The following is a 13,031-nucleotide window of genomic DNA, read 5'->3' on the forward strand; positions in this document are numbered from 1 at the left end:
TCACGTAGTTGTCGTGGGATGACTGCACGGTGGTGGCCAACAGGGGGCGTAGCGGTACACAATTACATAAGGGAGCTTCCACATTTCATTTTATTTTGAAAATGACTTACAAACTGGCCAAACATGTCAGCATTGGTGTAGGGCTGAAACAATTAATCGAACCAACCGTGATTAATTGATTTCTGAAATAATCGTAATCCTACTCCTGATTTAATCAATACTTTAGTAATTAATTAACTATGCAGACTAAAAGAAGTACATTTACTGAAAGAACAAGAGACAGAGCAATAACAAAGCCTAAAATGTATAAGGAATAAAGACATTTTCCATTTAAGGTACATAAAACACCCGGTACAAACTCGGTTTTAAGTACGTTACATAGAAAGTAATTAACTAACCAACTAACCTGGATTTATGCTAATTATCGACAAAAGTTAGATTCCAAACAATCCCTTTAAACTAAAGAGGAATAGGGCCACAACAAAAAAGAAATTCTGACTTTAATCTAAAAATTCTGACTTTTGAGCTCAGAAAATTTAAGTGAATTCTATGGAAAAGAGTCAGAGTTAATTTTTTTCAGTGGCTCTAATTCTCTTCTGTATAAAGTTCATTTTTCTATAGCTTAAAATTTAATTAACTTTACTGTAACAACAGCATATGACCACTAGAGGGTCCCACAATGACTCCACCTGTGTTTGGGAATAAACTGCTTGCTTAAAATGTCGACACAATGAGAAGTTTATCACAGAATAAACTCACGGGAAGAGGCTCCACGTAGAGGATGAGGAAGTGGAGGGACATGGAGAGACAGATGGCCCCCAGCAGCCAAATGTTCTCCCAGGGAGGCATCCGCAGCAGGGACTGGTTCTCTGACAGACTGCAGTGAGGACAGAATGCAAATGGTTTGTTTCAGTGACACAGCAGGTACTCGTCCTCCTCCTCCTCCTCCTGACAGCAAATGCTCCTTCTCTAATGACAAAGACAAAAGTGGAGCCACCTGTTCAGAGCGTTGCACATCTCGATGGTGACGAGCACGGAGAGAGCCATGGTCATCGGATACGGCGACTCGAACACGTGGCAGTCCAAGCCTTCGAATTCGGGGTTGTCGGGGCTGCACTGCAGGAAGTGGCTCTGTGGAGAGAGGAAAAATAAGATGAAGGTGAGAGAAGGTGAAAACTTTGCCATAGCAGCTGCGTTTCCATTACAAATGTGTGTAAATCTTTGTCAATATTTTGCTGTCAAAAGACCCCACAATTTAGCAATTGCTGTGTGTCTATTAAGAAATTACATTAAAAAATCACATTTGAGTAAGCTTGTTCACACGACAAGTCATTAAAAGTCAATGGCAGTGATGGATGTAAACAGCTACATGATATATATTCATAATTCAGCTAGTGCTCATCATCTATCAGAGGAGGCGTCTTAGGGTGTGTTCACACCAGTCTTGTTTAGACCGCTTTAATCGAACTCCAGTTCGTTTAGGGAGGTGTGAACACGCAATCAACCTGTGAGGCGGACTAAAAATGCAAACTCTGCCACGCCTGAAAACCGGTTTTCAGGCGTGGCAGAGATCATCTCTGAAAAAATCCTACAGCTGCTAAAATGTGACAATGCTCCATTTTTGTTTACATTTTGCAAAGACGGAAGTTGCGCTCGGTGTCTTCTTCAGAGATTTTTGTGTCATGTCCTTCAGTTGTTCTTGGTGCAGCGCCACCACAGGCGAGACGGGAAACAAAAGGTTTGGTTGGTTTGACTCAGCACAGTGTGAAAGAGAACAGCATCGGCTGGAAATGTAACAAACGTTGCAATTTTGGTCCCCAAACAAACCTGGCGCAACAAGACAATTATACTTGGGAGCAGCAACGTATGCAGCATTTTGAGTTTTACAAAATGATACACAGCTTTTTATGAACTGTGTGATACTGTGTAGCAACATCCTGTTGATCAGGTGACTCGTTTAATGCGTAAAAATTATTTTGATACAGTTGAAAAACCACCTCGTCCTAGCGCAAAAACCTTTTACTGATAATATGAGGGGTTTTTTCAAAACTGGCATGTTTCCTTTCAGCAAATTTATTTTCATAATTTCAATTTGCACAATTTTATGGTGAGTGGAAACAGCTATTGTTGGGACATTTACCAGCTGGTAGAGAGTGAGCTGTGGGCCGTCCTCTGAGACTGTAAACCACCAAGCAGCAGCTCCCACAGTGGCAGCGCCCACATAACCTGGGAGCAGAGACAGAAAAAAACATTCCCTTCACACAGGACATAAAGATTAATAAAGCTAAAAGAAGGTAGCAGCAGTGGTGACTGGTGGCAGCTTTTCTATGGTTTAATCAGCTAACCTCCAATAGCCAGGTATCTGAAGAAGAGCCAGCCAGAGATCAGCGGCTCCTTGGCGTTACGGGGCGGCTTCTCCATGATGTCCAGATCCGGGGGGTTGAAGCCCAGGGCGGTGGCGGGGAGGCCGTCTGTCACCAGATTGACCCACAGCAGCTGAACTGGGATCAGAGCCTCGGGGAAACCCAGAGCGGCGGTCAGGAAGATGCTGACAGGAGGAGAAACGCTGTCAGAAACAAACCGGAACTACTCTCCACTCAAGGATGAATCGCTACCATCTCGGGATGCACCAATAAACTTTTATTACTACTTATACCGTTGTCTGAGATTTAGTATCGCCCAATACCGAGCTGAACTGACATAAAACGTTATTTTTTTTTAAACAGACATAAATGTAAAAACTCAATTACAAGTTTATTTTTATTTTATTTACCAGAACAGCATACTTAAACATGCCAGTAGCTTCACAGGCTTGGATAAACGTAAAAACAACTTTAATTTGTGCAGTCAGTGCAATTAGGAGTAGAACAGCCAATGTAAAATTAGTCATAAAGAAATTGAAACTGACTGACTGACCTGTCAAACATGTCAAAATAAACCTCAACAAATCTTCTTTCAAATGGTTCTGAAAGTGCAATAAGAAATTCTAAATATAATGTAAAATAAATAATAAACTCAGTGCATAAAACATAGAAGTAGACTGAATAGATCTGCCCTTGTTGATTGGGCACATTGTCACTAATACCAGCTCTAGAATTTCAACATCAAGACCGATACAGATATTGATATCAGATTGGTGCATCTCTACTTACTTCACATTTACCCTGATTCACTGAACCTTGCAACAGCATTTGGTCAAGTTACAAAAAAAATACAAACTTCAATGTATTATGTTACAATTTTATGTGATAACCAACACAAAGTATTGCATACTAGAGGTAGTGGCTGTAAGGAAAATGATACATGGCTTTTTATGTGATTTGAACAAACAAAAAAAAAAGAATCTAAAAATGTGCCATGTATTTGTTTCCAGTACCCTTTACTCTGATATCCAGTGTGTAAAAACAGCCACCAGGAGTCCTGTTCAAAGTTTGCCACAAGATACAAAAGACAAGCTGGTATATTTTTAGGGTAATCCTGATTGAAAACCTGTGAGGGAATGCAAAAGATTTCAAATTGGGTGGGGTTTCTCCTTCCAGGAGAGCAATGGATCTAAACACACAGAGTTAACAAGGTTAACAAGTTAACAATTCAAACCAAAGTACATCCATGTGTTAATAAAACGACTTGGAGTAGGTTCAGCACTAAATCCTATTGAAAATCTGTGACAACACTAGCAAAAATACCGTTAAAGCTGCTATGGTAACTTTAATAAAAATATGCACTTTAATAAAAATAAACATATTTTCACACATTATCTGTCTTGTATATTTTGTCAGGACATAGTGACAGTTTAAACAAATATGGAAAAAACATATTTTTCATAAAATGTACCAACTGGACCTTTAACAGAAGCTCCAGTTGAATCTTTATGAAAGAGGAATGAGAAAAACATTCAGCCTGAAAAAGGCAAAAATGGGCTAGAACAGTAAACCATGCACAATATTCCCTCTAGCTCACAATTTTGCACCACAATGTTTTGGATTATGACATAACATGCATTGAAGTGTATGGTTGTAGCATAACAAAATGAGAGGAGGTACGAGAGGGATGAATTTGTTTCCAAAGCAACACATAGTTTTTATTTAATAGAAGCTATTTCTCTTTCTAAACAGAGTCCTGAAAAATGAGAGAACATCAGTAGCTGCCAGAGGAAACTCACCAGACAACCTCACCCACGTTGGAGGAGATAAGGTATCTGATAAACTGCTTCATGTTATTGTAGATGGCTCGGCCCTCTTCCACAGCAGCCACTATGGAGGAGAAGTTGTCGTCTGCCAGGACCATCTCTGAGGCCGACTTGGCCACGGCCGTGCCGGACCCCATGGCGATGCCGATCTCTGCCTTCTTCAGAGCGGGTGCGTCGTTCACTCCATCCCCCGTCTGGAGGTAAACACGTCACAGTGAGGTACTGCAACGCCAGCAGGAGCTGCGTTTCCATTCACCATGTAATTCCTCAATTTGACATTTCGAAAATAAATCTACTTAATGGAAACGTGGCAATTTCAAAAACTCTGGTTTTTCGATAAAACGTTTTGATGAGGTGTTTTTCGGCTGTATCAAAATTGGTTTATTTCACAAAGCTTCAATGGAAACACTTTTTTCGCATCACATGAGACGCGTGATCAAGATGCTGCCACTGGTGCAAACAGGAAATAGTTGGAGGATAATGGAGTGGCGTGTTTTTTTAATGACTTATCATGTGAGCTAACTTATTCAAGAGTAGGTCTGTCACAATAAGCAATAAATCAATTAATTGCATGATAATTTAAAATAAGCTCAATAATTTCCATTTGCATGATTTATCATTTTTCTCTTTCTACCAGAAGTCTGGCGTTTTGGTCTCAACTAGCCCTTTTTGTTCAAGGACAATTTTGCAGAGACTTCATAACTCTTTATTTGTGGTTTCTGTTATTTTATTTATCTATTTTAGATATTTAAAATATCTTCCAGTGTTGGATGTTGATTAGAATTTAAAGTTTATTGATCTTTGAGAATGTGTTTTTGCGTTATGATATCATTTCCATTATGTTACATGAAAATGCTCTCAAAACGACAATATTATTGCAATAAATTCTGGAACAATTTATCGACCAGCAAACTTTGTTATCGTGGCAGGCCCGTTCACGTACGATTTTAATTGTGCGTTTCATATAATCGAAACACCGCAATTGCAAAAAAAAATTTTTTTTTGACATCAGCAGAATATCAACAAAGCTGGTGACTTCCTTCCTATGGCTGCTTACCATGGCGGTTATTTCATCGAATCCTTGCAGGAACTCGACGATCTTGGACTTGTGGGAGGGCTCGACGCGGGCGAAGCACCGAGCCTTGGTCACGGCCTCCCGCTGGGCGTAGGGGGTCAGTTCGTCAAACTCCCGCCCGGTGAAGGCCATGTGCTCTATGTCGTCGTCTTCCATCAGGATGCCGATGCGCCGGCAAATGGCCACGGCTGTGCCCTTGTTGTCGCCCGTGATCATGATGACCCGGATGCCGGCCTGGCGGCACAGCTTGATGGAGGCGGCCACCTCCTGCCTGGGCGGGTCCAACATGCCCACACAGCCGACGAAGGTGAGGTCGGACTGGGGAGGCGGGAAGAGACACCAGTGTCAGAGGATTTAGTTCCACCCCACTGTTCCAAGTTTGCTTTTAAAAATGGAGCAATGCGCATCAATGAACACCGGCATGTAAATACATGAGATTATAGCCAGGTGGCTAATTTCCATCTCCAGTCCTATTGGCAGTTTGATGTTAAAGCAAAAAACATCCACAAAATAACACCTTAAAATCCATATATCTTTGCTTAAAATCACAATAGGGCAACAACTAATGATTATTTTAGTTTAGTACACATATGTATGAAGACAGCTGACCCATTCATTATTAACTAATGGGCCTCCCAGCGCTGCTGGATAGAAATACTGGGGTGGACTAAATGTTGGAAGGGAGTGCTTCTATTTTTTTGAGTACTAGAATTACTGTCAGTATTTTTAAGTTTTGGATGAATTAAGACATAAATGAGATCTCTGCAACTAATCATTAACTTTACACATAGCCGCTGTCCATTTTTTCATATGGTAAACAAGACAACACCTTCTGCGTTACTGTTGGATAAATTGTATTTTTAGTAATTATCAAATATTCGTTGTATCATGTAGCCTTGTAGTTACATTTAGATAATGTTTACTTATATGCTTTTATTCTTTTACTCTTAGTATAAGTAATGTTTCTGTGTGTTAACTAACTGATTCCTTTTTAAGGAATCCCTGTGAAATGGAGGTGTTAGTTGTTCCCAGCTGAGTTTTACAACCCTGGAGGAAACTCTGCTTTGTTCTTTGTGCTACAAAGCCGTTGCTTTGAAGCTATACAACATGTCCCATTCGACGCCGTGCCTGGAGCAAGAAGGATTTAGATTGTAGATAACATATGTTTAGTTAGTGATTGTTATTTAGCACTGCAACTAAAATGCTTTGACCCCACCCATTTAGAGTTGCAGTGCTCTCTGTGATAGGGACTCTGAAATCAATAAAACAGAGGAGCGGGAGATGTGTTTTCAGAGCAGTAGGAGATTTGTAACTGAAAGCACATCTCTGTCCGTTCTCCTCGCGAGAAACAAAGAATCTAACTCTCTTGTCTTTTCTGTGTTTGTTTAAAATTGTCTCCAATAGGTATTTAGACCTGACAGTTACATTTGATGGGCAACATTCTGGAAAATTATCATTGAATAAGCTCAAAAGCAAAAGGACCACAATGGTCTGACCCCCTACGCCCAGCGGGAGGCCGTGACCAATCAAAAGAACAATTATTTTCAATCGCCCCATTCAAAGCTACTGAGTGAAAATGACAAATATTCACCTCATACTCTGAGAATTTAGTGGTGTCGGACAGCAGCATGTCCTCTGTTTTAGGGGGGCTGTCTCGTGTGGCCAGAGCCAGACACCTCAGCGTGTCCCGACCTGTCCCATACTCGCGAATAACGGACATGATCTTTTCCTTGATGCCTTGAGTGAGGGGGACTTTAGTGTTGCCCACTCGGACATGAGTGCATCTGTCGATGACGCCCTCTGGGGCCCCCTGGGAAGCAGAACGGGGATGTTAATTATTCCCACTGAACCCAACGCCGCAGACCGATTCTCAGCACTTTTTCCCTTCCTCTCTACCTTCACGAACATCTTGCCGACGGAGGAGCGAGACTTGTTGGGGGTGCAGTAGACAGACATGGACTTTCTGTCCCGGGAGAACTCGAGGGTGAACTCCTTCCTCATCAGCTGTTTGATCACCTGAGGCGATGAAAGGCATGGTCAGTGAGAAAAACCTGCTGAGTGGCCGCAACTCGGTGAGTGGGCGGCTGCCACTCACCGAGTTGCAAGCGTTGGCTCTGTCGATCTTGGACAGGTTGTGGACTTCTGTGTCGAAGACGTTCATCTTCTCCACCAGACATGTCAGCGCCGTCTCTGTGGCCTCGCCCACCTTCTCGTACACACCCTTCACCTGATCGATCAAACATAATCCAGGTTACTCATTTCCCTCTTTGTCATCCTGAAAATGAAATGCGTTTATCATTGTTTTTTGATCATCTCAAAAAGCAAGCTGTTCTGACCTCATTGAAGTCCAGAGAGGAGTCATTACACACCGCGCAGATGGTGGCCAGTTCCACCAGAGCCTCATACTGGGAGCATTTCACTGGTTTGCTATCGTGGTAACTGTGAAGAGGTGTATTAGTCTAAAGTGTGCTTTTTTTTACACTGTAAAAAGTTGATTTGTCTCCTGTATTTGTACGTTATACTCACACTTCTCCTTCAGGTGCGTAGGTTGAACCTGTGATGGTGAATTCTGACAGAGAGCAGCTTTCTCCTTCTGCTTTGTTGAGTATGAACATCTGAGAATCAAAGAAGTTGAAATCATGAAGACTGATCAGAGTCTGTTTCTTCACTGGGACAGCAGGGGGCAGCATCGTTCGAACAGCGAGCTGCCTGCAGTGCTACAAAGTGTGTCTTTGGTAGCTCCTGGCTGAGAGGCAGAAATAAGTGTTTCTTTGCAGAAGTAAACAAAAGAGACTGCCAGGAGGCCTGAATAAAGAGTAAAGCTGTGTCCAAAAGGAAGAAGTCACAGTGCCAGGCGGTTTGTAACTCAAACAGATCAGATATTCCTTCTTATTGCATCAACTAAACATGAAATCCAAAAACTATCTTAACCTAGTCCAAGCCTTTGACCAAGTCAACCTATTATTTTAGTCAGTTTCAGTTTCTCCACATTTGTTCTCTTTTATGTGTTTATAGTTCTTAGGAAAAGAGAAAAAATGAATTCCATCAAAATCATAATCTGAAGGTTCAAATCTAGCGTCTTTCTAATTTGATCATGTACTTCCCAGCTAAACTTGTCACAATAAGCAATTACAAATTTCATGCTAAATTAAAATGAGCTCAATAATTTCTGTTCTGATGATTAATATGTTTTGAAGGGCACTTTTGTTTACAAAGACTTCATAATCCATTTTTTTATGGTTTTGATTGTTTCATTTTGGATATTTATAACATGTTTCACTGTTAAAGTTTATCAGTCTGAGAGAGAAAATTTGCACTGTTATGCCATTATTGATGCAGTATTTGAAAAATGGTCTCAAAAAAAGAATATTATCGTTTACTGCAATAATTTCTGGGACAAATTTGTTATTGTGACAGGCCAACAGCAACCTACAGAACAAAAGTGTGATATAAAAAATGTAAAGAAAAGGATTAAACATTACTGACAGCCAAAATGTCCTTTTCCATAAAGCATGGTCAAGGAGCTGCGTGGTGCTGATTAATACAGAGAGATAAACAGCAACCACAGACTGGCCGGCTTGCTGCTTTGTGACGCAAGGTCAGTTATGCAACAGCAGCTCTGCAAGTCGTCAGCTGCGTGTAGATAAGAGGAGCAGCAGCACATTATCCGCTTGTTAAAACCCTGGATACCTGATCATAAGGAAAACAGTCTTAATTCTGACAACATCCTCAGGCTGCAGGCAGGAAGTAAAAAGATGAAAAGACACCGATCACAGAGCTGCTTAGTAATGCACCAAGAGAGAGTGTGTGTGTGTTTCTGTGAGCCTCACCCTGCAGACAGACATCTGGTTGGTGGTCAAAGTGCCGGTTTTGTCCGAACAGATGACGGAGGTGCAGCCCAGGGTCTCCACAGAGGGCAGGCTGCGGACGATGGCGTTCTTCTTGGCCATGCGGCGGGTGCCCAGGGCGAGGCAGGTGGTGATCACGGCGGGCAGGCCCTCAGGGATGGCGGCGACGGCTAGCGCCACAGCAATCTTGAAGTAGTAGACTGCCCCGCGAATCCAGGAGCCGCCGTGGACGGGGTCGTTGAAGTGGCCGATGTTGATGATCCACACGGCGATGCAGATGAGGGAGATGACCTTGGATAGCTGCTCGCCGAACTCGTCCAGCTTCTGCTGCAGCGGCGTCTTCTCCTGCTCCGTGGCCGCCATCTCGTCGCGGATCTTCCCGATCTCCGTGTTAACGCCCGTGGCCACGACAACGCCCACGGCCTTCCCGGCGGCGATGTTGGTGCCCTAAAACGGCGGGTCACACACACACCTGATAGCATTACACACACCTTGAAACGACAAAACAATCTATATATGTACTACAACGTTTTTACGAATATGTTTGAAAGAAAGTAAGACTTGACAATGAATCAATAGCAACGTATGTGATAGACACATGACCAATGTCAATAGATAATACATCTGAACCACACTGCATTCTGGAGGTTGTATGCAGAGGAAAGGCTTCAGCGCTCAAGCTCTCATGAGAAACTAAACTAACTCGCTTGTTCTTTGGTTACCTAGCAACAACCTGTTGAGTAACATGCACAGCAGCAAATTCATGTTTGCCATTGAGCCTCATAACAACCGAAAACTGTGGTTAAAACAGGAAAGGCCACTACTGAACTGAAAAACTAAAAACAAACCAATAATTATCAATATCGGCTGATATAAACACTTTTAACATGTTTTCAGCTGCATCGTCCAACCCTAGAAGAAAGTAGTGTAGATTTTCTCTTACAGAGAAGAGCATGTTCTTTTTGTCTTGATTGACGGCTCGAGGGTCCGGGACGGGGTCGGTGTGCTTGATGACAGACACAGATTCACCTAGGAGGAAAACACAGAACAAAAAAGGGTTTCTTCAATTGAAAATGTTGCTTACTTTGTTGACACATGGTTTTGGATCAAAATGTGATTACCTCAACAAAAAAAAATTGGATCGTCACTAGATTTTATATATTTGTTTTAAATTCTTGTGCTAATATCACAAGAATGTGGCGTTTTTCTTAAAGGTTGTCATACCAGGAGAATCTTATACTGATCCCTGCCTAGTTGTCAGGGAACTGTTCTGTCGCCAAGCAGACAGTGAACTACTGTTTAATCACTTCATAGTGATGCAAAAGGTCAAACAAAACAGAATAAAAGCAATAGTGCTGTGAGATAGAACTGAATAAAAAACCTCCAGGACAGTGTTTGGCGTCTGCCTTGTTGTGAGTCTCACCTGTCAGGATGGACTGGTCTACCCTCAGAGTCGTTGACTTGATTGAACAGATGCGGATGTCGGCAGGCACTTTGTCTCCAACTACAAACAAACATGGCCCAGTTAGAGAGAGTACACAAACAAATAAGACAGGAGACAGAAACATAATCAGAACAATGGCATTAAACTGATTCATAGAGAACTGCAGCTGCATCATTTGCATATCAGTGATAAATTTTATCACCAGTTGAGTAGCTCCTCATCGCGTTCCTGTCTTTGTGTGTCTTGGCCAAATGAAGGCTGAACAAATGAGACTTCTGCGCTGTGTAGGCAGTTACTTAGCTTCACTGTAAACTGGATTGATAAAGTGCCGCTCATTACAAAATGTTTGCTGTACCACCCAACAGGAAAACAGTGCAGCAATCACTGTCAGGAGAAGAAAGGGAGAACCAAAGAGAGAGGAAAAAAGGAGGAAATGAAGAACTTGTGAGCCATAAACGGCCAATCTCAAAGGAAAAGGCTCATCTTGATGCGACGGAATTGCTGTGACCCAATTCAACATCCTAATGGTACATAAAAGGTGTGGAAACTGGGGAAATGGTTCACGGTATGGCACAGTTCCACTGGCAAAATCCACATATAGACCTAGGAACTGTGTCAGAGTATCACAAAACATCCTACAACAATAGCAGAGTAAGAATCGAGGATCTTGCCAAATATCTAATTTTCTAAAAAATATCAAAACAAAGTGAGTTGAAATTCTTGCCTGTAACTCATTTGTCATCACGACAGCACATCATTCCTTGTGTTTTCTTCAGGTTAACTTTTTTAAAGGGGCAGTGGTTTTTAAAAAAAATTTCTTTTAATCTCCATGGGAAAACACCTGGTTGCATCTAGCAGCACTTTCTAGACACAGCTTCTTCTCAGAGTTGCAGTTTCCAAGCTTTCACGTCACAGGGCAGCCTTCCCCACTCAGCTCCTTCAGACTAGCCAGAAGCAATTAGTAAACACCTGGTAGAAATGAGTTCATTATACAAGCTACTTCTAAGTGCAATGCTGGTAAAAATGTTAACGGGTTAAAAGAGGAGCCAAAGTAAAACAGCACTACATTATTTTTACTCAAGTAAAAATAAAAAGTATCTTTCCATGAAATTACTCAAGTAAGAGTAAAAATGTACTTGGTAAAAAAGATTACTCAAGTTCTAATCATAACATCTGATTCAATGCTTTAAAATGCTGACATCAAACGGACAAAATATGTGCAAATTTTGTCATTTTATTGATTAAAATAATTTAAAAATTACTATAAATACAACACACTTTCAGGCAGAACACTTTTTCAAACCAAGTTTTCTTCACATAAAATGAATATTTACAGTAGGTAATTTAGAACAAGACCAATGTTTTTAAATGGTAACATGTAGTGTTTGCTCTATCTTAGTCCTCAAATGCTACAACAGGCTGAGCTGATAGAAAACAACATTAGAACAACAAGCTGGTGTTAAAGAAACACTGAGTATGAACAGAGTCTGGAACAAATGTTTAGTTAGATCAGCATTCCTTACTTCAGTGCCACTTTTAACGATTGTAACTAGACTGTGCCTTCAAATCGATCAACATATACTATTCATTGCCAGGAGGCAGAGAGGGTAATATTTAAAATCAGACTTTTTTAGCCTTACATTTGTTTGCTGTGTGTGCCATCCTTAACAACCAGGTTCTATTTAAAGTGGCGGTATTATGTTTTCCAGTCACATAGCGTCATTTCATAGCACGATTAAGTAACTACGTTACCTGTAGTCGTTGTAAAAATGCAATATATATCCAATACAACTTAAAAGAAATTTGACTTTGTAATTTAATGCTTTGAAATTGGGCCTCTGTCTCTTTAAGAACCTCCTGCTCTTTCTGAAAAGCCGCCATCAGGAAGTCATCACCACATGTTTATTCTTTAACGTTTTTACCACTAATGAGCTCAGCAGATGCTCAGTTCCACCAGATGTTTGCTAATTGCTGCTGGCTAGTCTGAAGGAGCTGAGAGGAGGCAACCAGCTGAATGGTTGCCATGGGAGATTAGAGGATTTCTCAAACACAAATGAAAGAATCAAGGCAACACTCCAGCTATATTTTTACATCATAACATGATGTAAAGCTCAAAAAAGTTGATTTTATTTAATATAAGTACCTTTAAAAAGAAAAAGTTAACTTGATGGACACAAAAGGAATGATGTGCAGTTTTGATGGAGAGAGTGAACAGAATGAGTGGAAAGGAAAAGAGTCATACAGTGAATCAGGCTTTAACTGTGGTTATTGTTTCATTTTTAATGTTTTATATCACAGGAGCAAAATGTACAAATACATCTCACACAGATGACCAAAGAAGTAGAAAGTAACACGTCCTACTTTTTGTTGTTGTAGTTTTTGATTGCATGCACCTTGTTAAAAATCTGCAACTCTATTAAAAGCCAGACGTGTTCAGATCATCCCACTGCAGACCTGCATTCATGACGCATGTGT

At 41.1% G+C, this 13,031-nt stretch overlaps 1 protein-coding gene across 2 annotated transcripts in view; it reads right to left on the reverse strand.

The window, feature by feature from the left end:
- atp2a2a (ATPase sarcoplasmic/endoplasmic reticulum Ca2+ transporting 2a) overlaps positions 1-13,031 on the reverse strand; it is a 29,328-nt gene that overhangs the window by 4,015 nt on the left and 12,282 nt on the right. For both annotated transcript variants that reach the window (XM_028033510.1, XM_028033509.1), the window contains exons 6-19: positions 10,536-10,616; positions 10,056-10,141; positions 9,095-9,559; positions 7,791-7,879; positions 7,601-7,703; positions 7,360-7,491; positions 7,161-7,280; positions 6,856-7,074; positions 5,247-5,582; positions 4,163-4,383; positions 2,346-2,548; positions 2,141-2,226; positions 998-1,131; positions 760-877 (exon numbers count right to left, since the gene is read on the reverse strand). In XM_028033510.1, the coding sequence (XP_027889311.1) occupies positions 760-877; positions 998-1,131; positions 2,141-2,226; positions 2,346-2,548; positions 4,163-4,383; positions 5,247-5,582; positions 6,856-7,074; positions 7,161-7,280; positions 7,360-7,491; positions 7,601-7,703; positions 7,791-7,879; positions 9,095-9,559; positions 10,056-10,141; positions 10,536-10,616 (2,393 nt within the window). The remainder of the gene's footprint in view (positions 1-759; positions 878-997; positions 1,132-2,140; positions 2,227-2,345; positions 2,549-4,162; positions 4,384-5,246; positions 5,583-6,855; positions 7,075-7,160; positions 7,281-7,359; positions 7,492-7,600; positions 7,704-7,790; positions 7,880-9,094; positions 9,560-10,055; positions 10,142-10,535; positions 10,617-13,031) is intronic.

The sequence above is a fragment of the Xiphophorus couchianus genome, chromosome 12, assembly GCF_001444195.1.
Source record: "Xiphophorus couchianus chromosome 12, X_couchianus-1.0, whole genome shotgun sequence".
NCBI classification, from domain to species: Eukaryota; Metazoa; Chordata; class Actinopteri; order Cyprinodontiformes; family Poeciliidae; genus Xiphophorus; species Xiphophorus couchianus.